Genomic DNA, 21,427 nt, shown 5'->3' with positions numbered 1-21,427 from the left:
AGCCTGGACAGGGAAGGATGAGTTTGGAGCAGGAGATGCTTTGTTTATCACAGAATCATACACTGGTTTGGGTTGAAAAGGACCATAAGATTATCCAGTTCCAACCCCCTGCCACGGGCAGGGACCCCTTCCACTGGAGCAGCTGCTCCAAGCCCCTGTGTCCAACCTGGCCTTGAACACTGCCAGGGATGGGGCAGCCACAGCTTCTCTGGGCACCCTGTGCCAGCGCCTCAGCACCCTCCCAGGGAAGAGCTTCTGCCTTATCTTCAACCCAAACTTCCCCTGTTTCAGTCTGAACTCATCACCCCTTGTCCTATCACTCCAGTCCTATTACTTCAGTGATGAGGAGCCTCTCTCCTGCATCCTTGTAGGCCCCCTTCAGACACTGGAAGCTGCTCTGAGGTCTCCACACAGCTTCTCCAGGCTGAACAGCCCCAATGTTCTCAGCCTGTCTCCATATGGGAGCTGCTGCAGCCCCCTAAATGGGTGAATGTTGGTGTTTCAACCAATATTCATCAAACTATACCTTTAAGCAGCATTGCCACTCCGTACCTGATCCCAGGACTGGTGAGCTGCTTCCACTCTGCACACAGGTTGCTGTAGCTGGAAATACAATTTTCCATGCCAGTGCCCAGCAGTACTGCAGTGATGTGCTGATGTGGTCTGTAGGTTGCTCTGCAGGAGCTCCTGGTCTGAGAACACCTTGTCTTCATCTCCTGGGGCCAGGCAGGTGCTTTGCAAGTGTCTGTGCAGCAGGCTTTAATAGGTAGAAAACAAAGGGCAGGTGCTCATGGGATGGTGATGGAGACAGTGACTTCTGGGAGGGGAGGAACTACATAGATAAGAGTAGAGGGCATAGTGAAATAGAGGACTGTGATTGCAAGTGCTGCTGTCAGCTTGTCTGAACCTAGAAGGTGCAACCATGGAGGATGCTCTCCTGAGGGGTAGCCAGGTGCATGGGCACAGTGAGACTGAAAGTGTGAAGTCCACGTGTGTGAGCTTGGCCACAGTTAAATGTCCCCTATGAGAACTCTCCTTTAGGAGTGATGAGGCCATAGACTGCCAGGGACTTCTTACATAGAGGGTTTGCTGCAGAGGGAGGTGGAAAGTCAATGTAGATTTGTAGCTTGGTTTAGTCTGCACTGAAGCACAGTCTGCCTGGCAGCCTACAGCACTATGATTTTATGCAGATGTTGCACACAAATCAGTGCAGTTGTGATCAAGTCACACCAGGATCCCTCTTCTAAAGGCATGTGTTAATCTGCAGATAAAAGGGTATTAATAAGAGGATCAGCATCACAGCTTGTCTGATCTAGATAAGACCAAAGCCATGCAGGTTTCTTCTGGATACTCCAAGGTAAGGCTCGGGTAGGGGTCAGGATCCCCTGACAGCCATGCTGGAATTCAGTCGTGAGAAGTGTAATTCTGCAGCAGCAAAGGGACAGTAGCACCATGACAGCTCTGACAGGCACTGTCATCTGCTGGTGATGCATTTTTCATAGCAGACTGATGCTCCTTGCTTATATATCAGTTGTTAGAGGCAGATACCCCCAGGAGCTGCTGTTTTGTGCTGTCCAAAGGCAGTGCCTCAGAACAAATCTTGTTACCCCTCTGCATGATGGATGGAGAGAAGAGGGTTGCTCCATGACAGCTGCTGTGTTGCTCCTCCTGGCTACTTGGCTTTGGTTTCAAGCTTGTACTGTGCTGGAGATGAAAGTCATGCAGAGAAGAGAAGTAAGAGCTTGTGTGTGTAAGCTGGTGATGGTTTCAGGTGTAAAGAGTGAATGGCCGTGGTGTGGGGCTCGCTGAGCTGCTCTCCTCCAAAGCAGGACCTTGCTGGTGTCCTTGCACAGAGCTCTGTGGTGCTCTGCTCTGGTTTCCCTTTGGTTGTGTCCAGCTTGCTTGGTTTGGGAAGAGAAAGCCCTCATAAATGCTGGGCTGTGGGAAGAGTACCATGTGCAGCCTGTTGGACCAAATGGGTTCGATAAGGTTGGGTTGTTCTATATTTTGCTTTTGGAGAGGGATATTCTTTCTTCCATTGTTTTTAGTGACTTCTCCCTGCTGCTGTAGGGGACTTCTGTGCCAACAACAGATACATGCTTGATCCCATTAAAATGTAGGAAGCACTTGACTTTAATGTTTATAAACACATCAAACACTGCATTCTTGTCTCAGTCTAAGCAAGTTTCTGGGTTATTTCTCTCACCATGGTGTCAGATGTAGTTGTAATCCAAGTTTTGCTGCTTCCAGACATAAGAATCTCTGGAAACATTGGCCTGAGCCTTGGAATGGCTAGCTCCAGCTTCTTTGACTATTCCTTGCAATGCCCAACATGAAATAAATGCCTTTTGCACAGGGAGTGGTGATACCACATGAGAAGGAAATGACGTTGGTACGGCATTTTCTTTCTCTATGATTTTTGGTCCTTTCTTACCCCCAAAATGGCCCACACGTGTGTTGATTGGGACACCATGGAACACAACCTGGGAGCTCAAACTGTCTCCTGGAGTTGCCTTTGCACAGGATTCTCCTCACTGTGCTTCTCTATAACTGCAGCTAAAACTGTGCTTGGCTATTAAATGTAATTGGGGAAAAAAGCCAAAGACCACGGCTGTTTGGACGAGGAGAGCACAGCCTGGGAGTTTATTTAGGGTCAGGAATAGAGTTTCTTGCCTCTAATTTTGCAATTTGCAGTGGAGCCCTGTAGGTGTGAGATGAAAGCACCTCTGCTCTCTTGAGTGTCTGCTGGTTTAAGTGAAGGAGGATGAGCTTCATCCAATTTCTGAGTGTAGGAGTCTGCTTTGTTGAAAATAGAGACTGCCTCTGCTTGTTAGTGTCCTGACAGAGCAGTCCCTGCCCTGCAGATACTGAAAGCTGTGCAGCACTTGGGCAGGCTCCAGCAGGGGCAAGGGACCTTAAAACTCATCCAGCCCCAACCCCTGCCACGGGCAGGGACCCCTTCTACTGGAGCAGCTGCTCCAAGCCCCTGTGTCCGACCTGGCCTTGAACACTGCCAGGGATGGGGCAGCCACAGCTTCTCTGGGCACCCTGTGCCAGCGCCTCAGCACCCTCACAGGGAAGAGCTTCTGCCTAAGAGCTCATCTCAGTCTCCCCTCTCTTGGGCAGGTTCAAGCCATTCCCCTTGGCCTGTCCCTACAGGCCCTTGTCCCAAGCCCCTCTCCAGCTTTCCTGCAGCCCCTTTAGTCACTGGAGCTGCTCTCAGGTCTCCCCTTCAGGAGCCTTCTCTTGTCCAGGCTGCCCCAGCCCAGCTCTCTCAGCCTGGCTCCAGAGCAGAGCTGCTCCAGCCCTTGCAGCATCTCCATGGCCTCCTCTGGCCTCGCTCCAACAGCTCCACGTCCCTCTTGTGCTGCTGCCCCAGAGCTGGAGCAGGGCTACGGGGGGGTGGGGGGGAGGCTTGTCTCCCCAGAGCACAGCAGAGGGGGAGCCAATTCCTTATTCCTTACGATGCCAGCATATCTCTGTGAGGAATGGCCCTGGTGCACTTGAACCGGCTCCTAGCCAGTGTGATGGGATTTTAAGGAAGCAGAAATTTCCCAGCAGACCAGTGTATGCGATTAACAAAGCCTCTTTTGTGGGAGTGTTTAAATTTGGAGCAGATAGAGCAGAGCGTCAAAGCCCAGTGTAGGAGACGCAGTTGGGTTGTACCTGCAGGCTCAAGCCATGGAACTGTCAGAATTCAGAGACTTTAGAAATGGGAAAAAAACAAAGTTTCATCCCCATAACCGTCCACTTGTGTAAGAGTAAAATTTAATAGGAACAGCAAACAGGTAACTTTTATCTGGCTAAGATTGAAGAAAGATGGAGAGAAAACCGAGTAGAAGTGCTTTCAGCTCTTTGTTGATCCGTTTATTACAATCCTTAGATGTAGTAGTTTATATATGCATATATATGTATTTATATACATGTGTGTGAGAGAGAGATGTTTTTACTGCTGCTCTGCTCAGCTTCCCATAGCATCAAGCTTCCTGAGAGATCTGGACACCTCTCTGCAGGCATTGTTCTTTAGCATTGCTGCATATGCCTCCAAGAGCCAATCCAGGTCTCCCAGGGCTTAACTTGATTTAAAAACTGTGTTTTGCCAGAATTGCCCTGAAAAAGTCACATTTACCACTTGTCCTGCAGCCCTGTTGAAGATTTCAGATTTATTTCCATATGGTAATTACTGGGGGAGAGAAAAACCCCAAGCTAATAACATACTACTTGTTCACTTCAAATTGGAATATGTTCTCCCATACGGCTTGGCATGGTCTGGATGTGGAATCTCACTAGTTGGGAGTAAGGACACGCTTTGGCAGAGACCAGCTACAAGAACCTGCACTTAAAGGCCCAAAACTGCAGCCCTGTGGGCACTTGTTGCAGGCAGTGCTGGGTCAGCTCTGCCTCTCCCAAGCTCATTTTTCCCATTTTAAGTTAAAAATGGAAAGCAGTGGATGTTCCAGGGGACTTCTCAGAATAATCCTACAGCCCAGAGTTGCCGTTAACCTTCACATCTCTAACTAGGGACTTTAAAGAGGTATAAATAGTATTGTTGAGACTATTATTGGCATGTTGTGCCCAGCACTCCTGACGTACATTTTGTAAGGGGTAGGACAACTGGGAGCAGGCTCGGAAGTGATCCAATGTCCAGAAAATTATCCTGTGGGCACTTATTTTGCTCATTCTATTAAACTTATTGAGGTGAAAGTTTAAAAAGGAATGATTTATGGTCATAGTCCATAAGTATCTCCTTGGAGTGAGAGTTTCTGATGATACAGGGCTCTTTAATTCAGTGGCAAAAGCATAATGCATTTAGTCATTTGACAGTGAGAGCAATTAATGATGGGGACAGCATATCAAAGGCTGTGGTGGATTTGTCATCTTTGAACTCATTAATCCAAGACTAGATGTCTTTTAAGAACAGCTGTGGCAATCCAGCCAGAAGCTATGGGCATGGTAACAGGAATCATTGGCAGTTTGGTGGCTTTTCCCTGCAGGTCAGGTTGATTTTATCAGCACAGCTTTTCTGGCTGCGTAGAGCCAGCAGTGTGCACGTGGCAGAGCTGTAATTAGGAGAATCAGTTGCTTCCTTCTTTGTTCACAAGGTCACAGTACTTCAAAGCAGTGCCCGAGAGTGCCTGTCTGAACCTGGGCTTTAAAGAGTGTTTCTCTTGCTTGCTGCTTTTTATTTCTTCCTTTCTTTCACCTGGAGTCCTCATTCTCTTTTGGTATTTCAGCTGCTGCTTCAGGAGTCCCATAAGAAGCGTTCTCCTGCAAGTGGAGCAGCACTAAAACATTGCCACTGCAGAGCTTGTGATCTGCAATGACTGCTCTTGGTTTTCTGGAGCATCCCTGCCACACTTGCCTTCTTTGTGGCAGCTGAGTGGATAGATATATGGAGAGGATGTATGGACCTACATCATCTGTTTAATACAGGAGAGGGCAAATCCAGTGTAAAATATCAAATCAGTGGAGCAGCATTTCCTCCACCTCTGTTAGCAGAGTGGTTGTCATGAAAGGTGCAGCACTTGTGGGGCTGTAGGAACCTCTTTCATAGCCAAAGGTGCTGGATGAGACTCTGCATTGACTATGTGCTTATATCAGAGTGGGTATGAGCTGTGTTGGTGCCAGAGAGCCTGGCTTCAGCAACAGAGGCTGCTGTGAAGTTCTCTTGGTGTTCAGAAGGAGCTTGTGGCCTGCCCTGTGTTTGATGTGGCAACAGCTAAATTGGGAGAACCTGGTTTAAAGTAAGCTTGGGCAGGTCTTTGCTGTGGCAGTGGCAGTGCTGGAGGTGAACCTGCAATGTCAAGCAGACACCTTCTTTGCTGTGTTCTGCTGTGGGCCAGGCTAGAGCTGGAAGCCTTTGCTGTGATTTGGTTGTACCAAGTACTGTCCAGAAGGAAGTGTTAAATCCCTTCCCATTGCCTTCTGCTCTTCCAAAAAGGTCTCTGCAAGACTGTTCTTGTGTGTGCCTGATGTGACAGCCGTGCTCCTCATGTGTTTCAGAGAATAGGTGTATTTATTCATAGAATCACAGTTATCAGAGAATGGTTTGGGTTGGAAGGGACCCTAAGGATCATCTAGTTCCAACCAGGTGTTTTGCAGTCTTTAGGCAAAGCATCATCACATGCTAGAGAAGGGGCTGTGTGCTTCTGCTTTGAATGTGTGGTTCTGTCTTTGAAAGTTATTATATTTGAAAGTGATTATGAAAGTGATTATGTTTGAGAGAAAGGAATGGAATGGATTTATTGATTTTAATTTTATTTGATGCAGAGGCTCAATTTAACTGCATTTTGTTTTCCAGCATGCAAGTAAAGACCCCAAAGATGGGAGAGACAGCAGAGATCAAAAAGAACCCAAGGAGGAAGGCAACAAAACCATCCTGGAGTTTGGGAAGCCGCTGCCGTTGCCCTCTCTCCCGGGCCTTCACCAGTCACTACCTCAGAACCAGAGCTATGTGGCCACCACGAAGTCGCAGACAGGTGAGAAGGACAGAGTTAAGGGCAGAGTTACAATCCTGAGCAGCACCTTCTTCCCAAACATGTGCCTCTGTGGGTGAATGGGAGATGAGGCAGGTTAACAGGGACTGAAAAACCTCTGTCAGTACCTTTTTCCCACTGAACTCCCCTTGGGTTTTCCTTTCCTGCTGGCATCAGTAGGGCTGCTGCTGCCTTAGACCTTGTTTGACAGCTGCTGTGTCATTTGGCCACTTCTCTGCAAGTGGCCATCACGCAGCAGTTGTGGTGCTTGTGTGCTTTGGACTCCCTTCTGGTCCCCTGGGGGTGTTGGTACAGGGTATGTTCTGTCACTCCCCTGTTAAAAGTGGCCTCTCAGGTGAAGTCCACCCTTTTGCCACGCTGCAGGGAGCTCCTGCCAATCAGGCCTGCCTGTGCCACCTTGTTTCAGCAGGTGCAGGACCATCCCAGGCAGCATGGGGAGGCAGGTTGCTCTGTCATGCTGAAGATCACTCTTCTGCAAAGAGTTTTTGTTAGAGGAGCCACTTTCATCCCATCTTCCTATGTGATATTCCTAATGTTTCTATCAGTTCTTGAGGGCTTTGTGTATCGCTGCAACAGCTGCTGGCCATGAACTACAGCCAGTCATGTCCTGGGCTGCATCCCCTGCAGTGTCAGCAGCAGGTCAAGGGAGGGGATTCTTGGTTAAATTCCAAAAGGGGATTTTGGGTGAAATTCCATCATAGTGGAAGATTAAGAAATGCTCTCAAGGAACAGGCTGTACAGCTGCACACAATAACCCTGGTGCTGAACCTGGCTGTTCCCTACTGTATGCTGTTCTTAAAAGAGCCTGCAGTAAGCATCCTTCTGATATGTATTCACCAAAGACAGCACCAGGCAGTGAGGTGTGATGACTGATTTGATTAGAAGGCCGGGAGGGAGGCTTAACAAATTAAGACCCAATCAAAGGAGTGAAAGGAATCAAAAAAACCTTCCATAGTAGGTGTGAAAGGAGGTTAAATGGCAAAAGCTCTTTATTTAAGATACCTCTTCCCTGTGTGTTCCTCCCTTACTAGGCGATTGCTTTCATTGTAAGTTGGTATTATTAGTCTTGCAGTATCTATTTGAGCAAGTTGGATTCTATTCAGCCTCCTGCAGCATCAGCAGTACTGCCAAACACAGGCTAAGTTAAGGATTTTATGTTGTGTATGGTGATGTAGGGGCCAGGAGGAGTGTGGAGAGGACACTCAGAGTTTGGGTGGCTTTGCAGCACTAGCAGAAAGCTCTTTGTGTATTTGTACATATGAGTGTGTCATCTTTTGGTTAACTTGTAAATAAATCAGTTGGAGTGGGAAACCTCTTGCTCCCAGTACAGCCTCTACTCTATCCCATCTTCTTCTCATTCCTGAGCAAACTTTGGGCTTCTTTTGCTTCTCTTTTCCAGCTGCTGCAGTATCTCGGAAGAAAAAACGGAGAATGGGAACCTATAGCCTGGTTCCCAAGAAAAAGACCAAAGTGTTAAAACAGAGAACAATGATTGAGATGTTTAAGAGCATAACTCATTCCTCTGCAGGTGTCAAGGTAAGGGGAGTGCTGAGCCCACTGGGCATGGTTTATTGTCACCATACACATCCCTTGTCCCGACACACCAACCCCTGTGTAGGCTCAGGGATATGCTGGCTTGTTGTGGTCAGCACTTTCCATTCTGAATCTGCATCTTCTCTCTGGCAACAGCATCCTGCCCATAACTGTCTGGTGTTACTGCTTGAGGCTATACGACAAAACAACTGGTTGCTTAACAAGGTTTAGACAGGGACTCACTCCTGGTCAGATCCTGCTTTCGTTGCAACCCATGCCCTGAGGTTTTGGTCTTTGAATTCAGGAAGAACAGTGTTAGGCTTTCATGGAGCAGAGTGAAAATCCCTCTCCGTTCCCTAGAAACCTTCTTGCATCCTTGGTAGAGGTGCCTTTCCATGTTTGCATTGGACTGCAGGGGTCTGTCTGAAGGCTCCTGCCCAGCAGCTCTCCTCTGCTCAATGTCTTGTTACAACCACACGAGTCTGGACTGACTCTTCATGGTTCCTTGGTTCCTTGATCCACAGGGTTAGGTGACACATGGCAGGCTTTCTGGCTGGCTTTGCTGGCAGCTTAGAAGAGCTCTGGAGGGACATAGAGCCAGCTTTCCCCTGGTAGCTTGAAGGCTCCTAGCACAGACGAGGTCTAGGATGGATTTGGCTGCTCTGTCCTCTGAATTGATGTTGTCTTTGTGGCTCATGTGCTTGGACAACTTTCAGAGTGAAAAGGACCTGGGTGATGCCAGCCCTCATGTGAATGGGGAAAGCCTAGATGTAGACTCTGAAGAGGAAGACTCTGATGAGTTGGAAGAGGACGATGATCATGGAGCAGAACAGGCAGCTGTGTTTCCTGCAGATGATAACAGGACCTCTAAAGACAGCGTATGTGATGCAGACAATGCCAGAAAGGTATTCACATGCCCTGTGCAGGACTTGCAGGAGTGGGTAGGACACTGCAGGTGGGATGGGAATGGCAGGAGTTGAGGCAATTCTAGGTTTTCTTAGCCTGCAAGAAGACAGAAAGCACAGCAGTGGTAGCCAGGCCTTTGGAGGACCATTTCCTGCTCTCTCTTGCACCTTTGAGAATCTCCCCACCTACCCCCAGTTTCAGCTTTGCTGCATAAGTCTGTGGTCCACTATAGGTGCAGAACCCCCACCATATTTAGTTGTGGAATTCACTGAATCAATAAGAGACATGTTCCCTTCCAGTGCCTAAAGAGGCCAAGAAAGTTGGAGAGGGGCTTTTGACAAGGATCTGTAGGGACAGGCCAAGGGGAATGGCTTTAAACTGCAAGAGGGGAGACTGAGATGAGCTCTTAGGCAGAAGCTCTTCCCTGTGAGGGTGCTGAGGCGCTGGCACAGGGTGCCCAGAGAAGCTGTGGCTGCCCCATCCCTGGCAGTGTTCAAGGCCAGGTTGGACACAGGGGCTTGGAGCAAGCTGCTCCAGTGGAAGGGGTCCCTGCCTGTGGCAGGGGTTGGAGCTGGAGGAGCTTTAAGGTCTCTTCCAACACAAACCATTCCGTATTCCCGTTTTTGCTTATAACAGGCTGCTAAAGCACTAAAATAGATTTAGTTCATTTTCTCCCACATCATGATAGACAGTGTAGAAATGAGGCTGAGTTTGGATAATCAAGGAAGTTAAGATTTGGCTGGAAAACTTTCTTCTGGACTTGAATTTTGTTTTCCCCTGTATCATCCTTCTGGATGTATTATGACATGCATTAACAGCCTTGGAGTTCTCATCCTGGCAAAGAAGTTCTGTTAGTTCACATGCAGGCTGGGACTGGGTGCTGCAGCATGGTGGGGGGATGCTCTGCAGGGTGGGGGCCCAGCAGTGCAGTGTGGGATCATAGAATGCTTGAAAGGTTTGAGTTGGAAGGGACCTTAAAGCTCATCCAGTTCCAACCCTTGCCATGGGCAGGGACACCTTCCACTGGAGCAGCTTGCTCCAAGCTCTGTCCAGCCTGGCTCTGAGAGCCCTGACCTGACTGACTCTTTCTGTTCTTGGGGAAATGGTGGTTGCAGATTGATGATGGCGAGTCTGAGGAGGAACAAGAGTCTGTCGAGTCTCTGGAGGAGGAGGAAGATGGAGATGAGTCTGACTTGGTAAGCGTGGCTGCTAATTGTGTCTTTCAACCTTTGTCCTGTTGTTAATTTCCCCTTTGCTCCGCTGCCAAAAGGAGTGAGAGCACAGAGCTGTGGGGTTTCATGTCTCTGACAAAACTTGCTCTGAAACCACCCCCACACAGTAATGTTTTCCACAAGGTGCTTAACCCTGATCTGTGATAAAGTTCATTGCTTCTTGATGCTAATTATTGAGCTTTTTTTGGTGTTTTCAACAAGGTGTCCAGTGCTTTCAGTCATGAATGCTAGAAATGTTTGAGAGTGCTTCAAGGCTTCAGATACAGACTTGGCATGAGGCAGGAGCCAGCAATGGTTTCTCAACAACCTGCAGCTCTGTGTGGAGCTCAGGTGGGATTGTTCACAAACCCATTGGCTCAGCCCAGAGCTTAAATTCGCATTGATCTGACTTGCCACCTCAGGGACCAGATGAGCAGATCTCACTGGGGAAACATGCAAACAGCACACAGAGAGACAGACTCTCTCCCTGTGAGTTTATCTCTCTCATACCAGGGCAAGACTTTCACAAGCTGCTGGTGATTTGTACTTTGTATTTAGCAGGCGAAGAGAACCTGGCCTTTAGTTTTTAAACCTCAGTTGTTGCTCTTTGATTGTATCTGTCTCCCACCCTCCCCTTTACTTAAAATGTGCTCCTTTCCACAGCACCTCAAGTTGAGGAGCCAGCATTTAAGGCATCCTAACTCTTCAGTCACCTTGAAAAAATTCTTGGCTTCATTTCTTGATGTTTTTGCTGAATGTAGAAACAACTCTTCCAAGTGAATCAGAACTCTGTAGGGTCTGTGCCCTGTGCTCTGACACTGCAGGAGCCAGAGAGGACCAAGCAGCAGGAGCTGTGTAGCCTGACCCTCTCTTTGGGTAGCTGAAGCCAGTCTGTAGTGTTAGCTCAAACCAAGGCTTGAGCTTGCAGTCAAGTCCCAGCTCCCAAGCCAGATCTCCACATACCAGATGGTGGTTTTTGCTCTGCTCACATCTCTGGTGAATCATTTGGTTCCCCAGACAGGGACTGGCCCAAATGCAAACCTCTCCCCCACAAGCAGAGTGATGCAATGGGTGTAAGCCACGTGGCTGGGCACAACTGGGCCCTCTCTTGGGGACAGTTATTGGGGGCAGTATAGACACGGTGCAGAGCTGCCCCGGAGAGCCAGGGCTCAGCACCACTGTATCGCTCCCTGTGATAACAGGGCATGGTGCAACGTCGGCTTCCCATGCAGGTAGGGCCTGATCCAGCCACTTTTAATGGTGCAGGAGGTTTCTCATAGGCTTTGGTGGGAGATGGATAAGCATCAGGAGCTGATGGGTTCATTCGGAATGTGGGTTTTATGATGATGTGTTGAACGCTGCCTTACAGGGTCGGGTGCCTTGTTACCTATTCTGATGGTAACCTTGAAAACCCACCCCAGCAACTGTATTTCTTTTTTAAACCAAAAGCCCATTTAGATACATAAATATGTCTGAAGATGTTCTGCATGACTAGTCTGTGCTGCCCTGTTCCTTGCTCAGGGAAGGGGCTGATCTGCTGCTGTAGCGTTTGATTCCATTGGGTCCATCCCAACCCTGTAAGGTGGCTCTTTAGGTGCAGGGTGGGGTTTTGTTGGCATTTCCTAGCACGACTGTGGAGCAATGTGAATATTTGAGTTGGAAAACCCACCGTTTTTCTGGGGAGAAGCTAGAAGTGTGCGTGTGCCTGTTACTTGCCTTGCTGCGCCGAGGCGCTCGGCTACTACTGCGATGAGTGTGGTGTAAGAACCTACATGGAAGAGAAAGTGAAGCATTCGTGAAATGACAGGAAATGCACCCACACGTGTGCTTGTGTTTCCTTTTCGGCGCTGTAAAGACATCTCAGCACCACTTGATTGCAAACCCCCAGCCCTTCAGGCCTTTGCACACAACACAAGCTGCGGGAAGGCTCTTCCGCATGGGCGCGAAGGGCTGCTGGGACGCTGCTGCCAACATGCCTTACATGCACGTGGCCTCTCTGGTTATTCAGAGCTCCGAGTCCAGCGTCAAGAAGAAGCTGCTGAAGAGGAAAGGAAAGACGGAGAGTCCATGGCTGAAACCCACCCGCAAGAGGAGACGGAGGAATAGAAAGAAACAAGCCAGTGTGCTAGGTAATTCATGGTGTTTTGGTCCTGAATTGCACAGAAATCAGCCTTCCACATGGAGGGGTAAGGGCCTGAGGCCCATGGGGCAATGGCTGGCTGCAGAGCTTGCTCTGCAGGGTGGTGAGGCACTGGAACAGGTTGCCCAGGTGGGAAATGATCCATCCCTGCCAGTGTTCAGGGCCAGGTTGGACAGACCCTTGGGGTAACATCATTTAAGGTGAAGCATCCCTGCCCATGGCAAGGCAGTTAGAAGTAGTTGATCTTAAGGTGCTTTCCAACCCAAACAATGTTATGATTCTCTGACTGTATGACAAACCCGTGCGTGAACTAGCATCTCCCTGGCAGCAGAACATGTGAGGTGGCTTTATCCTTGGCATATTGGAGGAATATCTTTTTATTCATGAGCTCCCTTTAACCTAAGCGTATCTAAAATAAAGACTTTGTGGACTCATGTCCATGTGGACTCATGTCCCATGAGCTCAGGGAGCATGGTTAGATGCAGAAGGGAAGAGCCACCCAACAGTGATGCTCAGTTGCTTTGTATGGATGTTTGTCCAGCTGAATGGAATGTGCAGATTATGTGCGCACCACAGCAGTTGTAATGAGCTGCCCCTCTGGCCCATCTCGTGATGTGGGTGATGTTCAGGTGATCATTCTTGTCTGACCCAAGTTACCCAGTGCTCAGAAGGAGGTTTCAGTGGCCTTTGTCTTCTGAGAGCTGTGGGTTGGGGAGAACAGGAGTGCACGCTGGAAGGGATACTTCATCAGGAAAGGTAATGACATGGGTAAAAATAAGTGGGTAGTCTCTGAAGTGAAGCTGTGCTTTCAGCTTCATTATGAAGGTTTCACACATCCATCGCCATCAAAGGGCTTATTCTGTGCTTGCTAATTCTTTGCAAACAGGCCATTTTTTTGTCAGCAGATATGTGGCTACTTTGAAAGTAACCAGAAGTAGCTAAAGGATCACGTTTCAGTCTCTGGGCTGTGCCTGGGGTTTGGCTGTCATCTGCCTCGCTCCTCTTCCTCCCAAAACAGCCCCTTCCTCAAGACAAAGTAGAGACCATTGATCCCTGTCAGAGCAAATAGCTAATTCTTCGTATCAGATGCAGACTGGATGGCTGCCCCTCCAATGAAGGTGGCAACCAGTCTTCCAGGCTTGTGGGAGAAGCAAACCAGGAGAGGAAGCAAAGCCAAGGGAATGCGAAGTTTGACAATTCCCATGAAGGCTCTGAGGGATCCCCACACAATCTCTTCCCAGCAGCAAGCTTTGTTCACTTAGAGCCAGAACATGGCTTTTCTGGTTTTCCCCTCCCATTAAGCTGGATGTCCCCTGCCTCATCCTCTTGGTGACATCCGTGACGAGCCGGTTGGCTCTGCCTGGCTGGAGTGTACCCTGAGCCCTTTGCAGTGGGTCGCAGGCAGGAGGATGCCTCAGCCCTAGTTTCATCCCTTCTTGTGCCTTTGAAGCTTCTGCAGCCAAAGCAGTACAGCAGCAGGCAGATGTGCCTTTCAGAGGCACAACTTGTCTCATTTCTTCTTCTTTTGTTGTTACCTGCCTAAGTGGAAGTGGGAATTCTGTCTGATCAGACAGGGGGAATTAAGAGGTTGATCGTGCCCAGATGTTGCATTTCCATAATTCCATGTGCATCTGTACTCTTGGCCTCTCTGAGGAGCCTGCATACAGCCTACTGGCTTAAACATGGCTCTCACACCCGCACATGCTTGCAGCCAGTTGGATGTTTTACTGTTAATGCTTGGTTTTAGCAGTGTAAATACATGTGTGTTTCCATCAAGGTGCCGAAGCCTATAAATCATCCTTGGGAGGCAGAGAGGGCCCTGGCCAGGAGAACAGCATGGAGTACATGGAGGTGTCCCTGGATTCCCTGGATCTCCGGGTGAAGGGAATCCTCTCCTCGCCGGCGGGAGGTGAGTGGGAACCCCCGGACCTAACCCCCACCCCTCCGCCCAGGAACCGGGACCCCCAGGACCGGGACCGGGACCGGGGCCGGGGCTTTGTTCCGCCGGGCGCACCGGGGCCCGGCTGCCCCCTGGCGGCTGCAGAGCCGGAATGGGAATGGGGATGGAGAGAGGGATAGGATTGGGGATGGGGATGGAGATGGAGGTAGGGATGGGGAGCAGAGAGGGATGGGGATGAGGGTGGAGATCAGAATGGAGATAGAGACAGGGATGGGACAGGAATGGGGATGGGGACAGGATGGAAGCAGGGGTAGGGATGGAGGCATGGATATGGGGACGGAGACAGGGATGGGGATAGAGACAGTGATGTCGATGTTGACGGAGACAGAAATGCGCATAGGAATGGAGACAGAGATGGGGATGAAAACAGGGATGCGGATGGAGACAAGGATGGGGAGCCAGGCTTGGGTGGAGCTTGGGAGATGCCCATGAAGGGCTCCAAGGTGCTGTCCCAGCCCTCCTTTCCTGCTCAACAGCTCCATTCCTGGAAGAATGCTGATACAGCATCTCCCCAAATCACTGCCCCTGCCCCCAGGGTAGTCTTGCTCAGCACTGGGAAGAGGACGGGCTAACGCAGGTTCCTGGGTGCTGGTTCCCAGCCGCTGTTCCCAGTGCTGAACGCTGAGGATCCAGCTCCTCCTGGCTGACCTGGATCCCTCAGTCTGCAACCCCCCCTCCCCATCGCTCTTTCACTTTCAGAGCTAGTCTGGCTCTTTTGATAGAGGCACATCAAAGAGCAGGTGGGAGTGTTCACCACCACGGGAGGGTCAGTGCGGATGAGGGATGCTTTCACCAGAGCCTCTGCGTGTCAGAAAGATTATGAAGGTGACAGCTTGGAAGGCGACGGATGAGCTTTGTGATTTGTGGTCCTAGAAAAAGCTCTTAAACCTTTAAGATCTTGACAGGATTTTACATGAAAACTGCAAGGGCTTTCTCTTCTTGCATAGCTTGAAATATCCCATCCCTTCCCTAGGCTTGAGCTTGCATGTTGTTGGCTAAAGGAAGCTCCTTATGGGATGAAAGGGGCTTGTGCTTGGCTGGGGAGGGGATGCTGTGGGGGGAATGCTGCCATTGCCAGGGCAGCCAAAGAGGAATCTCTCTCAGGAATTAAGTCAATCTTTGACACTTTGCAACAAAACAAATCCTTTCACAAACTTAAGAAATAGCAGCTTCATTCTCCCTGGGACTTGATCCCATTGTAGAGCTGTGATAGGGAAAGCTTGGGACACATCAGGGTGACCCAATCCAGAGGCAAATAAATACAGGAGGGTTTGCTTTTGTAGTGAAAATACTGCAAAGAGATTGTACGACTGTGTAGGATCAGGATAGGAGTGTAGGCCTAGGAGCAACCCTCTTGTTGGTAGGCTAGAGATTGAGTTGAAGCCAGAGGAGCTATAAAGACAATTCACTCTGTGCCCCCACACCTGATGGTGAGCCCACTCAAAAGCCATTACCCACCTTTAAATAGCTTTAGAAATGTCCAGAATCTGAGAGCTAGAGATGAGGAGAAGGCAAGAACATTGGAGCATCTTGCTGCTTTCTTTTCCCTGGTTTGTTCCCTGTCTAAAAGAAATCAATTTTGGTTGGCTGAGACCAAATCGTCCCAGGAATGTTGTTTTCCCATCTGTGTAATAAGCCTCTGCAAATAGCAGTTTGTGCTTTCCTGATCTTCTCTATTTATCACTCCACTAACCACTTAGATTTCCATCTCTACCTCGTTTCCAGCAAATTTTCCTGTGCCAGAGCACAGTGTTGCGGGGCAGGTGGGAAGAGTGACAATAATCTGCACTTCATCGTTGCTTTTCCTTTCTCTGAGTAAACTGTTTGTAACTTACTACTCAGGATGTCAGCACAGTCATCTGTAGGAAAGAACAGGATGCTTTTGCCAGCTCCAGCTGGTGTAAGAATGGGTCTGTTGTACAGGATTTGGATAATGCCTTGAGAGTGTTTCAGGATGTGGAATGCTAAAGTGCCACAGGACATGGGTGGGCTTGGTGGATGTATCCTTTCTCCTAGCAGTGAGTTTCAGAGTTGATTCATTGGTCTTCTGTATTCTAGGTCTTTCCAATGGTCCTGAAGCAATGGAAGTAGATGGGCTCCAGGAAGTCCCCCTCTGTAGCTGTCGAATGGAAACCCCCAAAAGCAGAGAGATCACCACGCTAGCCAACAACCAGTGCATGGCCACGGAGAGCATGGACAATGAGGTAGGAGCCTGTCTTTTAGATTCTCACAGACTTTGCTGCTCAGGACAAAGACATAAAGAATAAAAAGCTGTGCCAGGAACATTGTGTTGGATCACACAGGGGCTCTGAGCCTGCTAGGCTGGGAACCCGCTGGTGTGTGGCAACAGCAGGGCCACCCTGCTCGCTAAGCTGAGGGCTCCAGCACTCTGCATGTGTTGCATGGCTGGGTTGAAGGCCTCAAAGGGAGGAGATGTGTGATCTGCAGTAGGAGAGGCTCTGGATGGATCCCTCCTGCTTGTCCTGGTCTGTGCAGCTGGATCAGGTTGATGGAATCGCCACACTTCAGGCCAAGTGGGCTAAAATACATCAGAGTGATCACTGAGAGAAAACCCAGTGAGAGGACGCTCAGAGCTGGTTTCCCTTGATTACCAAGGAGCTGATGCAGACCTTCAGCTCTTGAGTTCTGGGAACTTGCCATGCTCCCTACCAGCTCGTTCTGCCCCAGTCTGCTTCTCTCCTCCTCCCCCAAGAGGCTTCCGTTACAAAGCTTCTTGTGCAGGCAAACCTGTGCAGCTTCCAGGTCTGGATGGCTGAAATGGTCACACTTGGTGCCTTTTGGTCCAGATGCCACTTGATGCCTGCTGATACCAGAAGTGTGGAAGTAAGTGCAGAAGTGACTTCTTCCCAGAGTCTGGAAAGTGAGGCTGCGGGACAGGAACGGTCTTGGTAGATCCTCCTTTTACTGGGTGGCACTTGGGTTTCTTTTAAGCTTCAGCTGGTCTGCAGTCACACTGCAGTGATCTGGTACTTGCTGGTAGTAGAATAAGAAGTGAGAATATCCCTAGTTCTCCTGTAGGATTCCAGGAGAAGGGTGGATGGAGGGAGAAAGGAATAATAAGGAATAATAAAGGATTGGCAGCCCGGTTCTGCTTCTGTTAGTACTTGGTGATATCTATAAGAAAGGAATTTCCAAAGCATGGCAAAATAGATTCATTAAAGAGAGAGTGCTCTGGAGACTCAGGAGAGGGGGACCCCAGGGCTTCTAAATGTAAAATTAAACATATATGAAAGACTTTCTTCTTGTCTCTGTAGTGGTTTGACAGTTCTGACCCTGGTTAAATCAGACAGGAATAGCAGATGCCATGCTTTATGTTAAATTCTTTTTCATAGTGGGATAAGTGACTCATCGATGTTACATTATCCATGTGAATATTGGGTTCTCCAGACTGTCATGTCCTTGGAGAATGTTAGAAACAGTGCTGAGCACCCTGCTGCACTCTCTGATGGTTGGAAAATAGCAATTGATCATTTTGTACTTTGTTAGAGTTTCTAACAAGTAATGCAATGTGACATGATGATGCAGGGACTTCCTCACTGGGACATGCAGCTTTGCACGTGTTAATCCCATTTCCTCAGCTCCTAAGTAGAAATAAAAGCATGATTCTCTCTGGCCACCCTTGCAGCCCCTGGGCTCTGGGTGTCTTGGTGATGAATGTAGCCAAGGTGTCCAAACCACAGGTAGACTTTGCAGTGGAATTTGGGTTAAGTTGGATCAAAGATGTGAGGAGTGAAGGACGAGCCAAAGTTAAAATCCATCCTCTCTTCTGACAGGGGTGTTGATTGTGCAGGAAAAGTGGAGTTTAAAACAAAAACTGGAGAGGAAGTCTAGTTTTGCTAAGAAAAAGCAGCAAATGAAACCTCAGCTTGGACAGGCTGTTGGTGATGAGCAGGCACCATGTTCCCCATGGGCTCCTCTGCTCACAGTGGCAGCACACAGTAAATGGTGCACTGGTTTCAGCAGGGACATGTCCTGGTAGCAGCCTTTCACGTTTGTATTTCTATAACTGTCCTTTGCCAAGCACCTGGGGAAGCCAAGGTTGATATCAAGGGGAACTTGGAGAACCCAGACGTGTTGTGTCATGCAGGTGGCAACTGGGATGTGCAGAGGTTGTGGTTGTGTGACTGGGGACAGTGGGAGGAAGAGCTGATGCTTCTGAGTAACACTGGCTGGGGAGAGTGAACTCCAGTTATGCAGCCCGCTGTCTTTAACAGAACAGGGTAGTGAACAGAAGGCAGCTTTTTAAGCCCAGAGCTGTACATTGGTGAAACCCTTCAGAAAACACCCAGAGCTCTCACTGTTCACGCTGTGGTGTGGGCAGGGGCCAGTGCTGGAACCAGCACAGATGATAACTCCACTGGCAATGAAGAGCAATTACTTTTCCCTTTATCTTCCTGTGACTTAACTTTTGAGCAGTAACAAGATTTAGTGCATATGGTCTTGTTCTCATGGTCACAACACCCGGCTCTTCCTGGCGAGCCAAGAGCTGTGCTGGGTGAGTCAGGCCCCTGGGACTGCCCCTTCTGCTGCTGCTTGGCTGCTGCCTAGTTCCAGTTAAAGCCCTTTTTTTCTTGCAAGGAACAAACGACTCAGGGTCCACATGCATGTTAGTTAGTAAATGATGCATTTCTTCCTGTGAGAGCAGCTTTCCTAGCTTCCTGCTGCACTGCTAATGCTATCTGGCACACGTCTGAATTACTGTGAACAAGCCAGGGCTCACCAAGGCAGTGTGCAGGATCTTCCTCCGCACAAGCACAGAGAGTGTTTTGGTGTCCAGTAATTTCATTTCCTTTAATTTCTCCTGTTCCAGCTGGGCCGATGCACAAACAGTGTGGTTAAGTATGAACTGATGCGCCCGTCTAACAAAGTCCAGCTTTTGGTGCTGTGTGAGGACCATAGAGGGAGGATGGTGAAACACCAGTGTTGCCCTGGCTGTGGATACTTTTGCACTGCAGTAAGTCCGTGCTCTCAATCTAGGGAAGGGGGTACCTGTCGCAGTAGCTGGAAGAGCTGAAGGTGGAAGTGGTACCTAAAGGGGTTTACTGACTTCCTGGCATCAGCTCCACCTTGTTCCACAGCACATCAGATGGTGTTTTCAAACAGGAATGTGTAGCTGCAATTGTCACCTTTATCTTCCTGGAGACCCCAAGGAATGTTACTGAAGGGTTTTCACTGGAAATTCACACAGTGGAAGTTTTGCCGTAGGAATTTCTTTGGAACAAGGATTGTTTGGGGTTTTTTTTTCTGTGTACAGATCAATTGCATCAGAAATTATATTAGCTTGGTTTGTAAATGAATCTGTGTACACACATCAGTGTCTCTGCACCTGCCTGTGATGGTTTAGATGGGAACCTGAGTGATGGCACTGGAACAAGGCAGTGTTTCAGATCTGCTTCTTCCACCTCTGCCACTGAGGCTTTTAATGGTCCAGTTCTTTGTCAGCATCCTAGTTTCCCTGTTGGTAAAGCTGAAAAACACCAATTGAGGGCCTCACAGGTGTGAGGAGGATTAATTTTCTGATGCCAGTCTTCTTGAAGATGAATCAATGAAAGATGCTACAGTAGGCTCAAACATTGCTGTGTAAATGGAGCCATCCTGGGGTTCCATGCTGAGTCAAAGATCATTTAAAGGCTAACATCCACAAAACCCTTCAAGGCATTTCACAGAGTTGATACAGAGTTAATTAGATTGCTTGGGAGGGCCATGAATTCAGGAGAAGAGTGGAGCTTAACTAGTCTTTTCTTACACACTTGTACGTCTCAGTGACAAGCCGTGGTTCATGTAGTTCCCATAGCTCACAGGTAAACCTGGGGGGGTTTGTCTGTGCTGTCCATCAGTAAGAGCACAATGCACAGCAAGGCTTCAGGTAGCACGGATATCACAGGGTTCTGAGTTCTGGGGTCCTTCAGTTCAGTTTGAAACACTTTGCTGGAAAGGAAAGATAATTTTAGGACAAGTCTGTTGAAGGAGCAGTCAGCCACGTTGTTGGGGTTAAACAGCAGACAGGGGCCAGGCAGAGAAGTCACATACTTGAGGTTACACTGGGGTTAAGAGCTGGTTTACTTGTACTCATGGAGGTCCTGGAATGGTTGGTGCACAGCTTGGTCAGGTAGTGTTAATGCTGGCTTAGCACACAGGTCTGAAGTTTTCTCTTCCAGTTTTGGGCCGTCCTTACAGTACACTGGCACTTCTGGGAGCATAAGCGAGAACTTAAGCATTAGATGAAAGAGCTGGAAATCGGAACTTCTTGCTTCTGTTTCCCAAGCACAGTTAAAGAACTTGCTTTGCAGTCCTTAACCAAGTTTTTTCCCCATTAACTTGGTTTTGTTCTCTTCTAAAGAAGTGGCAGTGCTTGCTTACTGTATTGGAAGCGCCAGGGACAAGAGTGGTGATGAATGAAGTGTTTAAGAGACCTGTGGATGAAGCATGTGGAAAGGGGTAAGGCACGAAGTGACCAAGGCGTGAATTTCTTCTCTATGGTTCTTTTAGGGCACTTTCATGGAGTGTCAGCCGGAGAGCAGCATCTCCCACCGTTTCCATAAGAACTGTGCCTCCCAGGTCAACGACATGAGCTACTGCCCACACTGCGGGGAAGAGGCCTCCAAGGCAAAGGAGGTGACAATAGCAAAAGCAGACACAACCTCAACAGTGTCCCTGACCTACGAGCAGCAGAAACCAGCGGCTGTGGAGGGAAGGGCTGACACCATGACAGGGAGGTGAGCTTGGGAGCACACGGTGATCTCAAATCTTGCGCCAGACCATGCTTTACATTTGGATGCTCCTGATGGAGCAAAGTGCTTTCTGCTCCTTCTCTGACAAGCCAAACTCAACTGCAGGAATCTGCAAGTGTGTTTTGTGTTGTTTGCTGTGTTGGAGAGGAGTGCAGTGGCCACAGGGTGAGCTATGAAGACAGGAGGGGCTCAGGAGTTAAAGCCATCCCTTCCTCTTATTGTTAGGAATGGAATAAGAGTGGAATAAGTTTATGTTGCTGGATCTGCTAAGTGACAGGGAAATTGAGGCAACACCTAGCTGCAGCTCCTGCCCTGCACAAATTGGCACAAATATAAAGAGAGGATGAAACTGTAGAGGAAAAAACATTCATCCCTGTGTTGAACAGTGCTCTGACTTCTATCTGGTCTCTTCTGGTGGCCTTTATATT

General features: G+C 48.8%; 1 protein-coding gene across 16 annotated transcripts in view; it reads left to right on the top strand.

The window, feature by feature from the left end:
- The window catches only part of EHMT1 (euchromatic histone lysine methyltransferase 1), a 115,107-nt gene that overhangs the window by 67,454 nt on the left and 26,226 nt on the right, over positions 1–21,427 (top strand). For 9 of the 16 annotated variants that reach the window (XM_031044128.2, XM_031044129.2, XM_031044134.2 and 6 more), the window contains 9 exons: positions 6,302–6,479; positions 7,897–8,033; positions 8,747–8,935; positions 10,052–10,132; positions 12,003–12,276; positions 14,065–14,196; positions 16,306–16,451; positions 19,079–19,222; positions 20,758–20,984. In XM_031044128.2, the coding sequence (XP_030899988.2) occupies positions 6,302–6,479; positions 7,897–8,033; positions 8,747–8,935; positions 10,052–10,132; positions 12,003–12,276; positions 14,065–14,196; positions 16,306–16,451; positions 19,079–19,222; positions 20,758–20,984 (1,508 nt within the window). The remainder of the gene's footprint in view (positions 1–6,301; positions 6,480–7,896; positions 8,034–8,746; positions 8,936–10,051; positions 10,133–12,002; positions 12,277–14,064; positions 14,197–16,305; positions 16,452–19,078; positions 19,223–20,757; positions 20,985–21,427) is intronic. The other 7 variants (XM_013127601.3, XM_031044137.2, XM_031044141.2 and 4 more) reach the window with 5 other exon arrangements.

This window comes from Melopsittacus undulatus, chromosome 11 (assembly GCF_012275295.1).
Source record: "Melopsittacus undulatus isolate bMelUnd1 chromosome 11, bMelUnd1.mat.Z, whole genome shotgun sequence".
Classification (NCBI taxonomy): Eukaryota; Metazoa; Chordata; class Aves; order Psittaciformes; family Psittaculidae; genus Melopsittacus; species Melopsittacus undulatus.
This window is presented reverse-complemented; position numbering and strand designations above follow the sequence as displayed.